At 46.4% G+C, this 19,133-nt stretch overlaps 2 protein-coding genes across 2 annotated transcripts; one reads left to right on the forward strand and one right to left on the reverse strand.

Moving 5' to 3' along the window:
- Positions 1-297: 297 nt before the first annotated feature.
- On the reverse strand, positions 298-834 carry LOC120689399. Its single transcript, XM_039971685.1, has one exon. The coding sequence runs from the start codon at positions 832-834 to the stop codon at positions 298-300; it is 537 nt and encodes a 178-aa protein (XP_039827619.1).
- Positions 835-12,102: 11,268 nt separating this feature from the next.
- Positions 12,103-15,931, forward strand: LOC120693146 (probable acyl-activating enzyme 1, peroxisomal). The gene is made up of 2 exons (XM_039976552.1): positions 12,103-13,025; positions 14,375-15,931. Exons 1-2 carry the CDS (start codon positions 12,588-12,590, stop codon positions 15,809-15,811), a joined length of 1,875 nt encoding a protein of 624 aa, XP_039832486.1. The 5' UTR covers positions 12,103-12,587; the 3' UTR covers positions 15,812-15,931.
- Positions 15,932-19,133: the final 3,202 nt, after the last annotated feature.

Consider the following 19,133-nt stretch of genomic DNA (forward strand, 5'->3'; position numbering starts at 1 on the left):
GTCGACGCACATCCTCCACTCGTTGTTGTTTTTCTTCTAAACTAGTATAGGGTTGGCCAACCATTCTGGATGGTAGACTTCTTTGATGAACCCTGCCTCGAGTAGTTTCACCAGCTCCTGCTTGATGGCTTCTCTCTTTTCCGAGGAGAAACGCCGTAGCCGCTGCTTCTTTGGTGTAGCTGTGGGGTCAACTTTCAGGGCATGCTCTATCAACTCCTTGGGCACTCCTGGCATATTCGCTGGTTTCCACGCAAATACATCTCGGTTGGCCCTAAGGAAGTTGACGAGCTTGAGTTCCTATTTGTCGCCCAGGCCAGCTCCGATGATAGCAGTTTTGGAGTCATCTCCCTCTTGTAGCTTTATAGTCTTGGTGCCCACGTTGCCGGTTGGCTTAACCGACGACTGGCTTGGCTTCTTGGATGGCGTTGAATCCTTGTTGAGGGAGAGTTCCTTAGCTACAGCAAGTATTTCGCTGACGGAGCTAGGGACTCGGATTGTGGCAGCATGATCTATTGCTTCTTTGTCGCACTCAAAGGACTTGAGGAGGTCTCCTCGCAAGGAGAGTATTCCTGTGTTGCCTGGCATCTTGAGGAGTAGGTACACGTAGTGTGGTATTGCCATGAACTTAGCCAGCGCAGGTCTTCCTAGTATGGCATGGTAGGAGGATTCGAAGTCGGCTACTTCGAACTTGATGTACTCCGTCCGAAAGTTTTGTTCTGTACCGAATGTGACCAGGAGGGTGACCGAGCCAATCGGTGTAGAAGAATTTCCGGGAATAATGCCGTAGAATGGGGCCTTGCTTGGAGTCAGTAGGCTCATGTAGTTGAGGCCCATCTTGGCCAATGTACTTGCGAAGATCAGGTTGAGCCTGCTGCCGCCATCAATGAGTACTCGAGTGAGCTTGGATCCTTGGACAACTGGGTCGAGTACTAGCGGGAACTTTCCGGGTTAAGAGAAGCTGGTCCATTGATCCTCCCTGGAGAAGATGATGGGTACCTCGCTGTATTTTAGTGGCCTCTGAATTGCTGGCTCAACTGAAAGGATTTCTCTGAGTAAAAGCTTCTGGGCTCGCTTGGAGAAGCTGGAATCTCCTCCAAATATGACGTTGACGACGTTTTGCGGCTGTTGGAACCCGTCAGGGTCTTTCTTGTCGTCTTCGTCATCCTTGTTCTGCTTCTTCTTAGGAGCGTCTGGGGGCGCCGACTGGAAGGATTTGCGCCGGATCGTGCACTGCCACATAGAGTGGTTGCTCTTGGGGTGGATTGGGCACCTTTTGTTGTGAAGGATCTTGTCAAACTGGTCCTGCAACTTATCATTCTTCTTACCACACGGGGTGCGATTTATAGTATCGACAGTATTGTCAGGTTTGCGCTTACGCGCGGGATCACGCTGGTTGCTGCGGCCTCCACGGTCGTTGTGGCGCTTCCCATTGTTGTCGTTGTTACGGTGTGGGAAGCGGCTTCGTTCTTGCTCCCCTTCGTCTGCCCAACGCTGCATCATGTCGTGTAACTCTACTACCATTTTGGGGCGGTTGCGCCCGAAATCACGGTATAGAGACTGGACAGTAATCCCGCTCTGGAAGTAGTCGATGATGTCATTCTCGGCGATGTTGGGGATGGTGGCTCTTGTGTCGAAGAAGCGCTTGACGTAGGATCTGATCGATTCGCCTTGCTCCTGCTTGCACATCGACAAGGCATGTCGAGTAGCTACTCGATGTAGCGACCCTTGAAAGTTGTCGATGAATGCCTTCTTGAGATCATCCCATGAGTGTATGAACTCGTGTGCCAAGCTCTCGAGCCACGTGAGGGGTGCGGGTTCCAGGGCCATCGGGAAGTAGAGGATCATGGTGTTGGTGTCTCCTCCTGCAACACTAACAGTAGTCGAGTATAGACGTAACCATTGAGCAGGATCTTGCTTACTGTCGTACTTCTGGATGTTCGTTGGCTTGAAACCCTTCGCGTACTCGACATTGTCGAAGACTCTGCTGAGGGCTTGGAAGCGATCAGAATTATCTGCAAGCTGCGATCTGCGTCTTGCGTTGATGATGACCCGTGCGTCCTTTATGAAATCGGCTACTTCTTCCCTGTTGTGCCCGCGGTTGTTGTTGCGACTTGGTTGAGGCCCAGGAGCTTGGTTTGCCTGTGGCTAGCCACCCCTGGGGCGATGAAAGCTTGCGATTTCCTAGTCCTCTTGGTTATTTTGATTTTGCTGATCTAGCTGTTGTTGACGATGATGGCCTCCAAGAGTACGGCTTGCTTGTGGTATGACTGTTGCGGTGGCCCTCGACCGAGTGCCATGAAGTGAGGACAACAGGTTTTGTCTCTCGAGTTGTTCAACAACATTTTTGGTAAGGTGAATGACTCATTCCATCTCCGGGTTTTGAGGCATCTGCATGAGCCGCAGGGTTGCTTCTATCATATCGCAGCGATTGGGGTTCTGAAGACTGGATCCGCGACATTGTTGAATTCGTTGTTGAGATTGCATGGGGGAAGGCGAGCTCGCTCAGCAGCTCGAACCCTGCGTTCTCCTTTACGTTGATTTCTTGCCCTGCGAGCTGTGCGAGTAGCTTCATCCTCATCTTGTGGAGCATCTTGGGTCAGATTGTCTTCTGAAATCTGATCCCAAGCTTCGTTGGGGTCATGCTGACTTAGAGCACCTCTGGCTTGTTGGATGATCACCGGAACCAAAATTTCGAAGGAGAAGCTTTCTAGATCTGATTCGCAGTCAGCCAGGACAGTTTCCCCGGAACCCATCTCCCTCTCGGTTGCGAGGGGAGTACCGTGTTGAAACGGGAGATCATCAATGCTGGCAACTTCTCGAAGGTCATCGAGTAGTTCTGCGAGTGTATGACTTTGGCAGGACTTGAGTTGGATTTTTGCCAGCGCATTGGTGATGAAATCCAGGCTGTCTTGAGATGACTTGACTAGATCTGGATATACGTCGAAAACGGGTGCCTCCCTGCTAGCGCTGACTGAGTGGTTCTCAATGTAGAGAAGACGATCCAAGCTATTTTCATAGATGGATCTGATCATTTGTTTGTAAGTAGATGATGCATTGCGCAACCCAAGGACGGGTTGAGCGAGAGGGATCTCAATCCGAGTAGAATTCGATTTGAGATTAATTTGAGTCCGAGTAGAACCCGAGTTGTCTTCAAGGTCCTTCTCGATCTCCTTGGCAAGGTCGGGAAGCAGCATGACGCCATGATCATCTGATCCGGCGAGCTTGTTGGAGCTTTCCGACGTGGTGGTCTTCATCGTGGGTGAGTTGGTTAGGTGGCTGTCAAAGCCGCCCGAATCGTTGGCGACGCAGACCCACGAACCGAAGACGAAGGTGGCACCTTGGGGAGGCGCCATGGTGCTGAAAGCAAAAGTGGCCATCGAAATCGCCGATGAACTCGCCGAGTCCCCTACCTGGCGCGCCAGCTGTCGGTGTTTATCGCCAAGCCTGCTCAGGGATACCCTTAGCAGTAAGGTTTGTAGGTAGGGATCGACTGCTCTAGAACTCGATGGTGCAAGGAACACAAAGATTTAGACAGGTTCGGGCCGCGAGTTGCGTAATACCCTACGTCCTGTGTGGTGGTTTGTATTGCCTTAGGTGTTGATGTGTTTTGAGGGGGGTCCCTGCCCGCCCTTATATATCTGGGGGGCAGGGTTACATGGAAAGTCCTAGCCGAGTACAGTTGGAGTCATACTGCAACAAGATTGGGTAATTTCTTTTGTACTGCAGCTAGATATCTGAGCCTTCGAAATTGCATCGGGATGCCTAGATATCTAAATGGAAAGGTTCCCATCCCACACCCAAAAATACACACATTTTGATCCTTTAACTTTGTCTCGAGGATTAAATTCGTCCCTCAACTTTAAAATGACCAATCTAAGTCGCTCAATTTCCATTCTTGGTTAAACTTGTCCTTATTGTAATGCTCCATGTTGGTAAGAGACTAATACGAAAAGTCATTTTTACCCTTGCCTTCTTCTTCCTCTTAAATTTCAACATCACCTTTGTGCTGGACAAATTGATGGAGCAGACCTAGATGTCCAACCAAATCCAAGAATTAGCTATCTCTATGCTCCTCCTTTATCGAGTAGAGCAGCGGTGCTTCCTCTTTAATCCGATTCTAGCACAATAGCACTGTCGAAAAGGTTGAAGGAGGTGAGCGAGGGATGCTTGGGCGCGGATCAAGCGGGGGTTGCTAGTGGCGTGACCGCGCGAGCACCATGTCACTGGCTAAGAAAACATTCAGAAAGCCCCCTGTGTTGATCCAAATATTTATCTTAGACTTCTGCAATATGCAAATAATCTTTAGTTTGGATCGTGATTAGTAATCGCGATCCAAATATATGCAACTAGGCTCCTAACTTCGGATGGGAATTTTACAAAGTATATTTTTATTATTTTTTGAACTATTTTTTAATATAAGTATATTTTTATGTCTTTTGAACTATTTTTAAATTCAACATCTCCAATATACTATTTCAACATTTTAATACACCACTTCAACATTTTATAGACAGTTTCAACATGATCATAGAAAATGTTGAATCTAGCTATCGAAAGTGTTGAATCTAGTATTTTGAAACGTCGAATATAGTATTTTTAAGATGTTGAATATACTCTACTCATGTTATTTTTTGCAAAAGGAAAAGAAAAGTGAATATCACCATCTTTATAGGAAACTAGGTGATTCCCCGCGCGTTGCTGCGGGATTTGAGAGATCTTTTTGATAAACTATGATAAAAAAATACAATAATTCTTTAAATAAAAATGCTATGGAGAGGATGTAGTAAGACAAATAAGCACTTTGATCAAGTTTGCTAAAAACAAAAAAATGATAGATTTTTTAATAAAGAAAAGCTCATATTAATGGTGCATTTGCAGAGGTCATGTTGAAAGCCACATGAGAAATCTCTTGGATGAAAAATAATATATTTTTGAATTATTCTTTGGTTAGAGAAAAAAGAAATAAATAAGACATGCATTTCATAGATATAAGACGTGTACAAAATTGATTGGATGGTTACAATAATGAAGGTCTTATTGGACAGCTTCCAGGGGGGAGTAACTCACGGTCGCCCGTCGGTGCTGCGATCTCCACCAGACTCCATGGAGCTGTCGTGCGCCGCCACCAGCTCTGCGAAGTCTTAGCCATCCAGGAAGAGCTCGCCATACTTGCCGGGGTGAGCTGGATGCACTGCTTCATTTTTCTGACAGTGGAATAGGAATGCGCTGCTTCTGGGGTTGAGCGAGTGGCATATATACTTGCTGGAGAGTAATTGAAAGGACAATGATGTCATTAGGATGACTTTTGATTGCTGGGTATTAACATGAGTGGGAGATGACTTTTGATTGCTGAATAGTGGTGTATAATGTTAGTGGGAAGCAGTTTTGTATGCTGGTTCGAGTAATGCATGGTGCCATGATGAATTGATATTAACGTGAGTGGGTGCATGAATAAGTGGATTAGAAATAGTAACTTACAAATGGTGGGTGAGTGCATGAATAAGTGGATCGGAAATAGTAACTTGCAAGTGGACGGGTAGATGTCCACAGAAGGAAACGATCTAACGGTGATAAGAATTTGAGGTGACGTCGCTCAACGTGGTTGCAAAAAAAAAAGAAGTTATGACTCTTAGTGGGGACCAACTATATATGTTTTAAAGATAACCAGAGAGTAAGAGAAAACATCGAAAAATTGTACGTGCACACTGCTCTGCAATTCTGCACTCCAGCGGACTGCACTTTCTACTTAGACATATTTCAATTTTTCTTTCTAAAATCTTCCTTGAAAGAAAAGGTCGCGAGTGGAAAATTATTTCTAGGCGGCATGCCTTGTGGTTATTGGGCCTATTAGATGTGCAAACTGGACCACTAATGGATCTAAGATACATAGGCTAACTAACTATCTACCAGTCTATCGGAAGATAGATAGGAGTCCCCAAGAACGCGACCGGCTGCAACGAGTGGGATGGGCCTTAGGCCCTTACATGTGCCATGTTGGATCCGGGCCTTCCTTTGGGGGGCCTCAGATCGGAAAAATGCTTTTGCCTTCTCATTTCTTCTCTCTCCCTGCGCTGGCGTGGCGAAACCAGGGTTAACAATTTCGGCGAAATTTCGGTAAAAATTTCGTTTCCGCTAGTTACCGGGAAGTGAAATTTCAGTATTTTTCGGTAAATTTCGTTTCGAAATTCAAAAATTCAAAAAAATTTGTAAAAAAATATGATAAAAAACTAGGTGCTTTTTTGAGTGAGTAGCACATGAAATCGTTCAAATATAAGTTGGTTTGGTTGGTTAAAATCACTAAATGGGTTCGGACCCGTTAACATTGAGTAGACCCGAGCGGATTTCGGTGATTTCCCGGCGAGAAACCGGTGAAATCGACCGGATTTCGCCGTGGCTCCGGGAACTTAAGGTATGAGAAGTTTTTTTTTTATGTTGATGCTTGTTGATGTTGATCTAAGTTAGTTGATTTGAGATTCTAGAGACCATGTGACATAGAACACATAGAAAAGATCAGTTAGTTGATATGTATGAATTTTTTCATGTTAGTTGATATGTATGAATTGCTAGTTTTAATGAATTGCTAGTTTATGTGATATTCATGGATTGTTAGTAGGTATTCATCAAAAAGAACATGAGTTGCTACTCAAAAAGAACACGAGCTGTTAGTAGGTATTCATCAAAAAGAACACGAGTTGCTACTCAAAAAGAACACGAGCTACTTACTGTACGTCACTCCTCCCCTCTGCACCTGAAATCGACCGACCATCCCTTCCCGTTGGCCGTCGCTATCCTCCTATCCATCGAATGAGTGAGTTCCCTGTTATATATACACTTTTGGATCTCTAGGAGTATATCGATTTGGGTAAACCTTTAACAGAGAAAAATACCTTCTCGTGGCCTCTGTGACATCCAAGACGCAGAGGCGCGGTGCAGAGGCATCACGGTGTCGATGCAGAGGTCGACGGCGAGCTGGAGTAGAGGGCTACGCCGTCGCGGTGCGGAGGTGGCGGCTCACGGGCGATGGCGCGGTGGACTTCCCGCCGCTTCAGCACAGCCTTCAAATCGGCTAGGGTTTCTTTGGTGGGGCAAAAGGATGGCGAACCTCAGAGAGATTGCCCCTGGCCCCCACCTCTTCCTTTTATGTGTGCTGCACGCCGGGGGCCCACCAGCCTTCCACGGGCTGGGCGCCCCCGATCAGGGCGCGAGTCAAAGGCCCAGTTGGCCGCTGGGCCAACTGGCGGAGATCAATCTAACATTCTCCCCCTTGATCTCACCTTGTCTTTTAACTTATCTCAATATTTTCTTTCTTCATTCTTGATTCTTTATTTACCTATTCCTTCACGGATCAGTGCATATGAGCATGCCTCATCGTCACGGTCAATCGCCGATGGACTTAATAGCTACAACGCACCTCTCTGTTTTGAAATAGATACTTTAACTTTGGGCCCTTTATCGTCCGGAAAACATAGGCTATACCATAAACCCATGTCGACTGTGTGTTCTCTGTACACACTGGGCAGCAAGCCTTTAGCAAGCGGATCCACAGACACTTTCTGTCACTTATACTCACAATGCATTTCATCATGATTCCAAACATTCTCCTTTACAACGTATAACTTTGTGTCAATGTGTTTGGCACCACACTTGACTCGTTGTCATAGGAGCAAACTACTTTAATGGTTATTGCTGTTGTCAACCATTATCAACTCCGGGTACAGGTTCCCTTAACCATTTTGCCTGTCCCTGGGCCTCGTATCATGCTATACCATGTCTTTGCATCACATTGATGATAATTGTTTCATTTTGGAGCTTTTCCACACAAAACCTCCAAGTGTGAAAGTTAGCGACAATTGTGGATTTCGCTACACATTTCACATATTCTACTTTTGTACTCACAATCTTTTGAGAGTACTTGATCTTTCCAACTTAGCATGAGGCCGACATTCTCAATTTTATTCCAGTGATCTATATCTGGACTGAACTTTTGCCAAAATAACCCGGATACACAAAACATGTCAAGGTAAGTTCTTTACTTGCGCGCCTATAAAGCTTCCAGCAGCTGAAGCATTTGGAACTATTTCCATTTCACATTGGTTCCTGGAACACTAAGGTTCCCAAAACTATTACCCTTAATGATAGGAACAGGCAAAAGTTTATTCATATGCATACTTCATTTCTTTAGAATCTTTTCCAAGTATGACTTTGTTGTAACCATAATACCCCTTCCTTTTATCTCGATGAGTTTCAATTCGTAGAATGAAAACCCATCACCAAGATCAAAATTTGAGGACAAGAATTCTTTAGTTATAACAATATTTTAACACCACCACTAGAAAGTAGGATGTTATCTTCATTTAAGATGTGGAAATTAGATTTCCCATTCTTTTACTTTTCCTTAAAAGCTATTGTCCTCCCCAATCTTTTGAAAAAACCCAAAAAAAAAATCATATTGTTTCATTTAAACTTTAGATACCACCGTCTCGTGGCTTTCTTCAATCCATAAATGAATTTACTATTATGGTATCCTGTATGTTCTTTCTTCTCTTTGACTAAAACTTTTGTCACAAGTTTTGCTTTATTTCTTTCAACATTCCCTCTGGAGTCACATTATGTTTGTAGGTCCAATACAACCTACTGTGATGGCTCTTTCAGGAATCACTTCTTTTTCCATGATCTTAACCCATGGAATTCTCGTAACTCTTCAAATGGGGTGGAATCAACATCCATGTGATTTTCTTTACTTTGTATAGGGCTGTTGTTGCTCCTTTTTGCCAAATGACTATGGACTAATGAGATCCTGCATAACAAGATTCTTCTTTACTTTATTCATTTTCTTTGAGAGCTAACAACATGTGTTGTATACAACATCAGCACGTATGAGAAACTTGTTGTTTTTGAATCATCGAAGTGAGCACGCATTCCCACTTCTCTTCAAGTCTTAGGTATCTACATACCATGCTCCCCCAGATTTTGCCATCTTTTGTAAAGATAGCGTATCAATAAATCTCTTTGTTTGGGTTCTATCTGTTAAAAAATTTTATATGTGCTCTGTAAGCACCATCTTACTATTTTTGAGTGTCATCCAGCATGAATGCTGAAATTTAGCTATTTCTTTACATAGGGGTATCAGTATAGTGACCGTTGTACTCCCCCTGATGGTCACATTCATTCTTTAATAGATCATCTCTTGCTTTCAATGCACATTACAGGGGAGTATCTGTCTTAACTGTCCCATATTTCTCCGCCTCGAAATGTGGCTTGAACTTTTCTGCCACAATTTCGAAAACTATTCACAACTTTCGTGAATGAGGAAACTTTTATTACTTACTTTATCCACATGATTACGACATGCAGAATCAAGTAATTTGTTACTTTGTATGGGAGTACCTTTTATTCATTTTTCTTTGAGAACTCAATAGAGTCCTTTATTCGATATGGCAATACTTTTTCCTCATTTCACTTCACGAACTCAACAGAGTCTTTTATTACCAGTACTTTAGCAAGTCACGCTCGCATATCTTTTTTATCTTGAGGTTTGTATATAACATTTCATTCTTCTTAAACTCATTGAGTGCTTAATCACTATGACACAATAGAAGTGCCGAATCAATTCTAGAATAGCAAAAGCTACTCCAAACTTTTCTCCCAGTGTGGGATAAACTAGTACATGAGTCATCACAACTTTCTCCCGCCATGCAGGATTAGCACTATGCCAACTTTATCCCGTCATGCGGGTTATTTCATACTTTTCCAATAAAAAATGTCAAGATCGGTTCATATCAAATTCAGAAATAAATCTGAATATTCCATGACACACATGTTTAATCCGACGTTGGTCAAATTAAACATGTATTGACTTATCACAACTTTGACTGAACTCAAAATGAATTCTTCTTGATAGAGAGTACATAAGAGACATTTCTCAAAATGAACTCTTATTGCTTTATCTACTCTTCTTGGATAAATATCCTGAGTACTTTTCCTGTCAAGCCGTTCTTTACAGAGAATATATTCTCTTATGTAATGACCTTCTTTCTTTCTGAGTCATAAGTACCCAGTTCATTGTCTTTCGTCCTTCAAGGACAACATAGAACTCTTTGTCTGAAAAGTCAATAATCAATACTTTAGTTCTATTCTATATCACCGTTGGGTAGAAATAGAATAATCTTTTACATTAATTCTGTATCACCGTTGGGCAGAAACAGAATTAATGTATGGGAAACACAATAAACTTTAAAACCATATATATCTGCTCCTCAAAATTAAATTCTCCCGTTGGTTCGAATTTAATTAGAGGATAATCAACTTTATTGCAGCGCAAACTAGAAAATACATTTATCTAGTTTGAGAGCAGTTCTTTAGCTATTCTCTGAAATGGTCACTTTGATGCAACATTTACCAGAGACCTTAAACTTCAAGGTATGATTCATGAAAAAATTATAATAATGTTATCATCAACGTTGGTCAGAAAATAACAATACCATAATTAACTTTAAATTTCTCTTCCATGAGAAATATCTTTGTGATTCCAGTAATGCTCAACTTTGAGACTTCAAATGGCAGAATAATGCCAAAACTCAACTTTTACTTTAAACAGCGGAAGCTTTTCTGTGTTTTACCCACAGACAAATCATTTAAGACTTTTCGACTATTCTTCCAATTAAATCTTCTCGTTGGTTCCAACTTAATTGAAAGATAGCAATAGTGTAACAACGGAAATCTTTTCCTATCTTTTATGGCAGCAGAAAACTTTTCTTTCTTTTCTGAAACTATACTTGGTACTTATTTTCTCTCTAAACAATGTATCTCGTTGGTTCAAAATTGAATAGAGATAAAACTGTACAAAACTTACTCAACGTAAGCTCTTTAATCATGCTCTTAAGAATAATTCTCAACAACTTTAAAACTTTACAGCAGACACATGTAAAATTCTATATTCAGAAGCATTATAATGCGCATTCATTCTCTAAACAAAATTGCACGTTGGTGCAAACTGAATAGAGAACAAAACCATCTTTAATATGCCTCTGAAAACAAGAAAACTATAACAAAAAATTTACTGTGTTGTTCTCTGCTTTCAGCCCAGACTGAGCGCACAGCCCAGCTCGGCCCGCTGACACGCCTCAGCGCGCGGCCCGACTGCCCAGCGGCTCGGCCCAGCTGCACAGCCCGCTAAGACGGCCTGCCAGACGCCCCAGTCGTCTCGGCGCTCGCCCGCCTGGGCCTTCGGCCCAACATCCGACGATCGGGCCGCCAACCTAGGCTGGGCTCTCACTTTCGCCCACCTAGGCTGCATCCCAGCCCACAGAGCTGCAGCCGCTCCGGGCTGTCAGATTGAATCCGGATTGAATCCGACGGCTGTCCGCCGATTTCGGCAGATCAAAAACCGGCGCCCAGTGCTGTGCTCTGTAACCCTAGTTTCAGTTCACTTCTCCCCTTTCTCTTTCCACCCAAGTGGCGGCGGCCACTCAACGGCGGCGGCGGCTGGGACGGCACGCCGGAGTGAGGCTCAGGTAGCGGCGCTACGCCGCGCCGCCGCAGGCCCTTTTCATTTCTCTTTTGCACGGCGCACCGAGTGGCGGCCGGGCTTGTCGGAGGAGGCGGCGGCGCCGCCGCCGGCCCCCTCGCCGGTGTGAGCGCTCATCCGTGCGGAAGCGCACTGCCGTCGAGCGGGTTGGCAGCGGTGCCCTGAGCCCGCGCGCGCACGGAGGCGAAGCTCCCTCTTGAGCGCGGCGGCTCGGACCTGTCCGTGTGAAGGCGGTCCTGCGCCGGCGAGCCGGCATCTCGGGGTGCTGTAGCGCGGCTAAGGCCGGTGGTGAGGGGCGGCGCAGAGACCCAAGGGAGTCCCGCCGCCTCATTCTTTGCTAGGGTTAGAGTTTGACTTCTGTTCTTCCGATTCGAATCGAATCGAAATCCTTTGTTTCTGCCTTCTTTGATTCGAGATCGAATCCGTTCTCTTGGTCTCTGATATGAGATCAAATCTCACTTTCTTTCTTTCTTTTTTATTTCTGACCGAAATCTTCTTTTCGACCCCAACTGATCCACTCCGTAGAGTGGCGCTTTGATACCAATGTTATATATACACTTTTGGATCTCTAGGAGTAGATCGATTTAGGTAAACCTTTAACAGAGAAAAATACCTTCTCGTGGCCTCTGTGACATCCAAGACGCAGAGGCGCGGTGCAGAGGCGTCACGGTGTCGATGCAGAGGTCGACGGCGAGCTGGAGTAGAGGGCTACGCCGTCGCGGTGTGGAGGTGGCGGCTCACGGGCGATGGCGCGGTGGACTTCCCGCCGCTTCAGCACAACCTTCAGATCGGCTAGGGTTTCTTTGGTGAGGCAAAAGGATGGCGAACCTCAGAGAGATTGCTCCTGGCTCCCACCTCTTCCTTTTATGTGTGCTGCGCGACGGGGGCCCACCAGCCTTCCACGGGCTGGGCGCCCCGATCAGGGCGCGAGTGAAAGGCCCAGTTGGCTAACATTCCCCAGCCCAGCTTATATCGTTTGACCTGCGCGGTCTGAGCTCGCCCAGGCCCCGACCAACCAGGCAGCCACACGCAGAGCAGCAGCCAGCCGGTGGCGTAAGCCATGAGAGCCGCCGCCGCCGCCGTCGCGCTCCGTAGACTAATCCACCGGCAGAGCGGAAGCTGCGTCAGATGGCAGCTGCAGGACTACTCTGACCACCTGGCCCGAGCTCGCGCGCTACTAAATTCCTCGCCATGGCGCCCGCTCGGGTCGCCGCCCCCGTCCGCGGCATCTCTCCTGTTCTCCAGCCTCTCGGGGACGGGGGAGTCGGAGCCGGAGGAGGCGGTGGTGCTGGACACGGAGGCCGGCACGGTGCGGTGCGCGGCGAACTACGCGCCGCTGTCGCCGATCAGCTTCATCGAGCGCGCCGCGGCCGTGTACGGGGCCCGCGCCGCCGTGGTGTGCGGGGAGCGGCGGCACACGTGGGCGGAGGCGCGGGACAGGTGCGCCCGCGTGGCGGCCGCGCTAGCCACCCGCTTCGGCGTCGCGCGCGGTGATGTGGTGAGTGAAGCCGACACTCATGGCCCGTGCTGCTACCTTTGCTTGCTTGCGTTGCTAATCTCCTCTGTTTTGACCGCGTGCCTGCGTGTAGTACAACCATGCTTAGCTGGTAGCATTTGAGATTTTTTTTTAAGGAGCGAACTCTGCTTTATATTGAAAGCCAAAACCAAAAGCATACCACTGGGGAAGCCAGTTCACGCTAGAGCGTAGCAACAATATACTGGAGCTATTGGTGTTTAATTGGTGAAAAAAATTTGAGTTTGGGTACTGTAGCATATTTCGTTGTTATTTGATAATTAATATTAAATTATAAATTAATTAGGCTTAAAAGATTCATCTCGTTCGAATCAGTTAAACTATATAATTAGTTATTTTTTCAAGTGCATTTAATGTTTCATGCATGTGTCTAAAGATTTGATGGGATGGATACTGTAGATTTTTTTTTTGGAAAACTAACACCCCCAGATAACACCAATGTCGGAGACAGAAATTGACGTCGAGGTGAAGCCCAATCATGCATGATTTCTTACGCTCTACCAGCTCTCTTACCTTGTCTCTGTCAGAAGCTTTTGATAACGGGATCCGTTTCTGCATAAAAGTACTACTCATATGTAAAGCCTGGATGGTGATGTTAGGAAAATATGCTCGATCGCCATTTTCATTCGAGAGAATTTCACTCCGTTGTCGTTACTGTAGCTGTCACTCCGTTGTCGTTACTGCAGCTCGTGTCACAAGGCTCTAGAAAAATGTCAATCATTGACTTCTCCCAGGTCCATGTGGGTTCTTGAAATCGAAATGGGATAACGTGGTCTTCCCGCAGTGTTTTCCCATAAGAGAGAGAATCTTTCTTTTTTTTCCTCCCGAAAAGCAGAAGCATCACTTCATCATTTATCATCAAAGATAGAAAAAGTAAGCAGGGTCTTAGAATATCATTAGCAGATCACTCAATCTTTTTTTTTAAAAAAAAAGATCGGATCACTCATCCCTCATACATTACATATTTTTACTTTTCATCACTAATAGTACTTTTTTTTGCTTTTTACTGTAGTAGCGAGTGCTGCAGCAAATTACTCAAAAGGATAGAGTAGAATAATTTCCCTATATTTAAGTAAGAGAAAGGCGTGTTTCAGACTTTCAGTAATTACCAAAAATATTATGGTGTTGTGATGTGCTGGAGCATTTTCTATTAGAAAAAGAATATTTTTTTGAAATTAGGATGAGAGATAGAACGGCTCTATCAATCCATGCAATTTTGCGGATAATTTTGTCTAGCAAAAATCGCGAACACTGTTTTTTTCAACTAATAGTCTTATAAATCGCATACACTCTCACTGTCGGTCATATCTCAGGTCGCTGTCCTCAGCCCAAACGTGCCGGCGATGTACGAGCTGCACTTCGCCGTGCCCATGGCGGGCGCGGTCCTCTGCACGTTCAACACGCGGCACGACGCGGCCATGGTGTCCGCCCTGCTCAAGCACTCCGGCGCCAAGGTGTTCCTCGTCGAGTCGCACCTCCTCGACGTCGGGAGAGCCGCGCTGAAGCGCCTCGCCGATTCCAGCGCCGCCGCCCTCCCGGTTCTCCTCACCATCTCGGACGACGCCGAGTCCGACGATTATGAGGATCTCGTCAGGAACGCCCCCGCGCGGTTCGACATCCGGTGGCCGGCGAGCGAGCTGGACCCGATCTCGCTCAACTACACGTCTGGCACGACGTCGCGGCCCAAGGGCGTGGTCTACAACCACCGCGGCGCGTACCTCAACACCATCGCCACCGTCCTCGCGTACGACATCACCGCCATGCCCACCTACCTGTGGACCGTGCCCATGTTCCACTGCAACGGCTGGAACCTCCCGTGGGGCGTCGCGATGCAGGGCGGCACCAACATCTGCCTCCGCCACTTCACGGCCAAGGTCATCTTCGACAGCATCGCGCGCCACGGGGTCACGCACATGGGCGGCGCTCCGACCGTGCTCAACATGATCGCCAACGCGCCCGCCGCGGACCGCAAGCCGCTGCCGGGGCCCGTGCGCGTCATGACCGGCGGGGCGCCGCCGCCGCCGCGCGTCTTGCTCGCGGTGGAGGAGCTCGGCTTCGTGGTGTACCAAATCTACGGCCTCACGGAGACGTACGGCCCGGCGACCGTCTGCACGTGGATGCCGGAGTGGGACGCGCTGCCGGCGGAGGAGCGCGCGCGGCTCAAGGCGCGGCAGGGGTTCCACCACATCGCGGTGCAGGGCGTCGACGTCAAGAACCCGGACACGATGGAGAGCGTGCCGTACGACGGGCAGACCGTGGGCGAGGCGATGTTCCGAGGCAACACCGTGATGAGCGGGTACTACAAGGACCTCAACGCGACCGAGGAATCGATGGCCGGCGGGTGGCTGCACACCGGGGACCTCGCCGTGCGGCATCCGGACGGGTACATCCAGCTCAAGGACCGGGCCAAGGACATCATCATATCGGGCGGCGAGAACATCAGCTCGATCGAGGTGGAGTCGGTGATCTTCAGCCACCCGGCGGTGCTCGAGGCGGCGGTCGTGGCGAGGCCAGACGACCACTGGGGCGAGACGCCGTGCGCGTTCGTGAAGCTCAAGGACGGCGCCAGTGCCACGGAAGCCGAGATCATTAGCTTCTGCCGGGAGAGGCTGCCACACTATATGGCTCCAAAGACGGTGGTGTTTGAGGATCTGCCCAAGACTTCGACGGGGAAGACGCAGAAGTTTGTCCTCCGGGAGAAGGCCCGAGCTATGGGCAGCCTGACAAAGACCGCCAATAGCAAATTGTGATGTCATTGTTTGCATGATTCAAGCATTCTTTTTCCCCCCTGTATGTACTATATATTTTATCTGGAGATCGCGACATTGTTGAACTTGCATGATATTTAGTTGATGGCGAATCACTTGCTCCTCCTTATAGTATCTAGTCGACAGATCCTAACCGTTCTTAACCTATCGAATCATGGTTAGTGTACCTGCAGAAAACACATAGCATACATATATCTGATAGCCACCTTATAAAACTCATAAAAACATCACCCCAAGGCTTTACGACTAAGCACAACCCTTAACGAGTCCAACGTAATTTTATAAACACTTTGTTTAGCACATCTTTTATTCCAAAAGCAGTTTTAAAGTTCATCGCAACCTCTGGTGTGTATGTTTCGGCTCTGATACCAGCTGTGGCAGAACCACCAAAATTAATCCGGATCAAATGCGTTAACCATCACTGATATCGATAAAATAGTTATTACGCACTTAAAACAGAGTAATTTGACAGCCTGTCGGGTAAAATCCCGATAAAACTACTGAATATCCGATCGTAACAACATACCTCACGCGAAGGTGAGTTCAGAGATTACGATGACCATAACATAACTATAATAGTAAAAGTTATTACAAATGAAGTTGAGAATTCAAACGGAGTACCTCAGGAATTAAAAGAAGAAAACGACAACTAGCGACGATATATGACATCATGATGAAGCCCGTACATGACGTCAATCTCACAAAATATTCCAAGGATTACCTAAAAACAAAGTCACAAGCAAGACTGAGTATACTAATACTCAGTAAGGCTGACCCGAAGAAAGGGTATATAATATCCCTTTAACTAGACATGCAAGGCATGTGAAAGCTCTAGGGTTTTCTTTTGTTGAAAAGCCATAAAGAGTATATCCTTAATTTCAAGTTTTAGCTTCCAAATTCTAGTTGTATTAATCATTCTATGTATGCACCTATCTATACAAGCATGGTAGAGAAATTATTTGCATCTAACTGTCGTGGAATTTTTAGGGTACCCACAGCCGGGTGGCGGAGCGCACCCGCCTATTCCCAGTGTGGGAGAACTCGGGGAAGTACTAGGCGGTTAGGCTAATCTAGCACTGAGGCAAGCACACATGAACACACGATCTAGAGTGGTTCGGTCCGCCGGAACGTAATACCCTACATCCACTGGGAGAAGTATTGTTCTTGGTTGTATATGAACCTATCCTCTGCCGGGCCTTGGCCTTTTCCCAGTCTGAGTTTTCTTCTAGCGGGCGCCCTCCTTTTATAGATCAAGGGGTGCGGATACATTGGTCGTTGAGGCCCCGACAAGTGGGCCCAACGTGACTGTGTAGCATACTGCGTGGAGTACTTAAATGGCTACAGTAGTTGTGAATCTTTTCTCCGATATGCTTCCATGCCCTGCTGCCCCTCTGACTCAGGGAGGTCTTCTCTTGTCTCGTCAGCAAGGTGCCCGTTGGGGAAACGTAGCTTGCGGCGTGGCCTGTTGAGGCTATTATTTAGGCGTCATAATGGGTGAAGACGAGCCGTCGTGTCCATCTGTCATGGCAGACTGACAGGCGCGGCGTGGGCGGCGCCAACGGCTCCACTACACGTCTTGGTAATACGCGATCAATAGTGTCCCCTGGTCAAAGAATCGCCTCGGCTTCTGCTATATCAATGCGGACGTCCACCTACCGCAATGAATGCAGTGGTAGGTGAACCTTAGTATGGAGACCAAGCGGCCTTATATACGTGTCTGTGCTTGCAGACACGTGGCAGCTCCGGACCTCCCCGGGGCGGGGTGTCAATTCCTTCCCTTAGTGAGGGGTCCGGTTACTATACAGGGGGTCCGGACCTCCACGGGAGGTCCGGAGCCCCCGGCTGTTCGGGCTGAGCGCCTGCTTCTTCCGGAACACGTGGTGCTCCCAAACCTTTCCCAGCCGGAGGACGGGTTCGGGACTGTTGTCGGGTGAACAGGGCTCCGGACCACAGGGGTCCGGCTGTTTGGACGTAGTCAAGGATAACCACAAGGCTCTTGCCTAGACACAACAAGAGGGGGTACCCCAGTCATGGGGTACCGACATTTGCATCTAACCATAATTGATATCATCATTGTTCCACTTCTTACTCTATGCAGCAAAGAGATTAAGCAATCTCAATCTGTGAGAAGCGGGCGATTCTGAATCAAATTCCAACCTTGCAAGGATAAACCTAGCACACACGCTAAAAGCACCGTTGAGTCATTCCGGTTCATAAAACAGGACCACTCTCCCCGACTATAGAGAACCACCACATCTCTGTACCCGTGGTGTTGCGCAACTTAGTATAACTTTCACATAATTCATCTTCCTATCTCTACGAGAGAGTGGAAGGTATGTCCACTTACCGGGCCGAGAAGTTACTAGGCTTGCCGCTTACCCATAATTCACGGCATGTGGCTAGTACTTTCAAACGCTTAACCACGAGTACCACACACTGCGGCCTTAGTAAATTATCAACACAGACGGATTTCAAATGAAGCTGTTCACCAAATCCGTCCATAGTCCTTATATTGATTGCAAGAAAATAAACAATCAACTCCTATAAAGCTCGCGAGTGACAGGAAATCACTCGACTTTTACCGGTCCTATTAGCATAGCATCTAAACGGACGGATTTCTAGTGTTCAATCAATAGGTATATAGAATTATGCATCTAAGGTTTTCATTCAACTCTAATAACTTAAATGCACAAGTAAATAATAACAATAAGTTGCATAATTTAAAATAATGGGATTATGCACCGGGGCTTACCTTTAGTGACGTCTATAAAGTCAGTAAGCTTTAGCTCTTCTGAATCGAAGTTCGGGACTTCAGTTAATTTCACAACATTGATCTGGACTTCAGAATATTCCCGTCTGGTTTCTGGATGAGTTCGAACGTTCCGTCGACTAGCGATATTATTTCTATATGCAATGCAGTAGTTGGAATTAGTGAAGTGCTTGAGTATAGCTTTCCTTCACTAAAAAATTAGTTTTCAACAAAACCCAAGTCAAGAAAACACTATTTCACTTTCTACTCACTGGGCAGTCATTGACGGAGTAAAAGTGAACATAATTTAGTTCATAACAGGAATGGGTGGTTTTCAAAATCTTGTTAAGTCATTCAAAACCATACCACAAGATTAAATTGTACATACAAACAAAATGCAGGTAATGGTAATAAAATTTTAATTAAAAGTTGATGATACAATAATGAGCTTACTGAACATTTTTAAGATTTAAAAAGAGTAATACACTAGTCATCAAAATAAAACAAGGTATAGTGACATAAACCAAAATTAAGATAAACCTATAGCTAAACATG

Source organism: Panicum virgatum, chromosome 9N, assembly GCF_016808335.1.
Source record: "Panicum virgatum strain AP13 chromosome 9N, P.virgatum_v5, whole genome shotgun sequence".
NCBI classification, from domain to species: Eukaryota; Viridiplantae; Streptophyta; class Magnoliopsida; order Poales; family Poaceae; genus Panicum; species Panicum virgatum.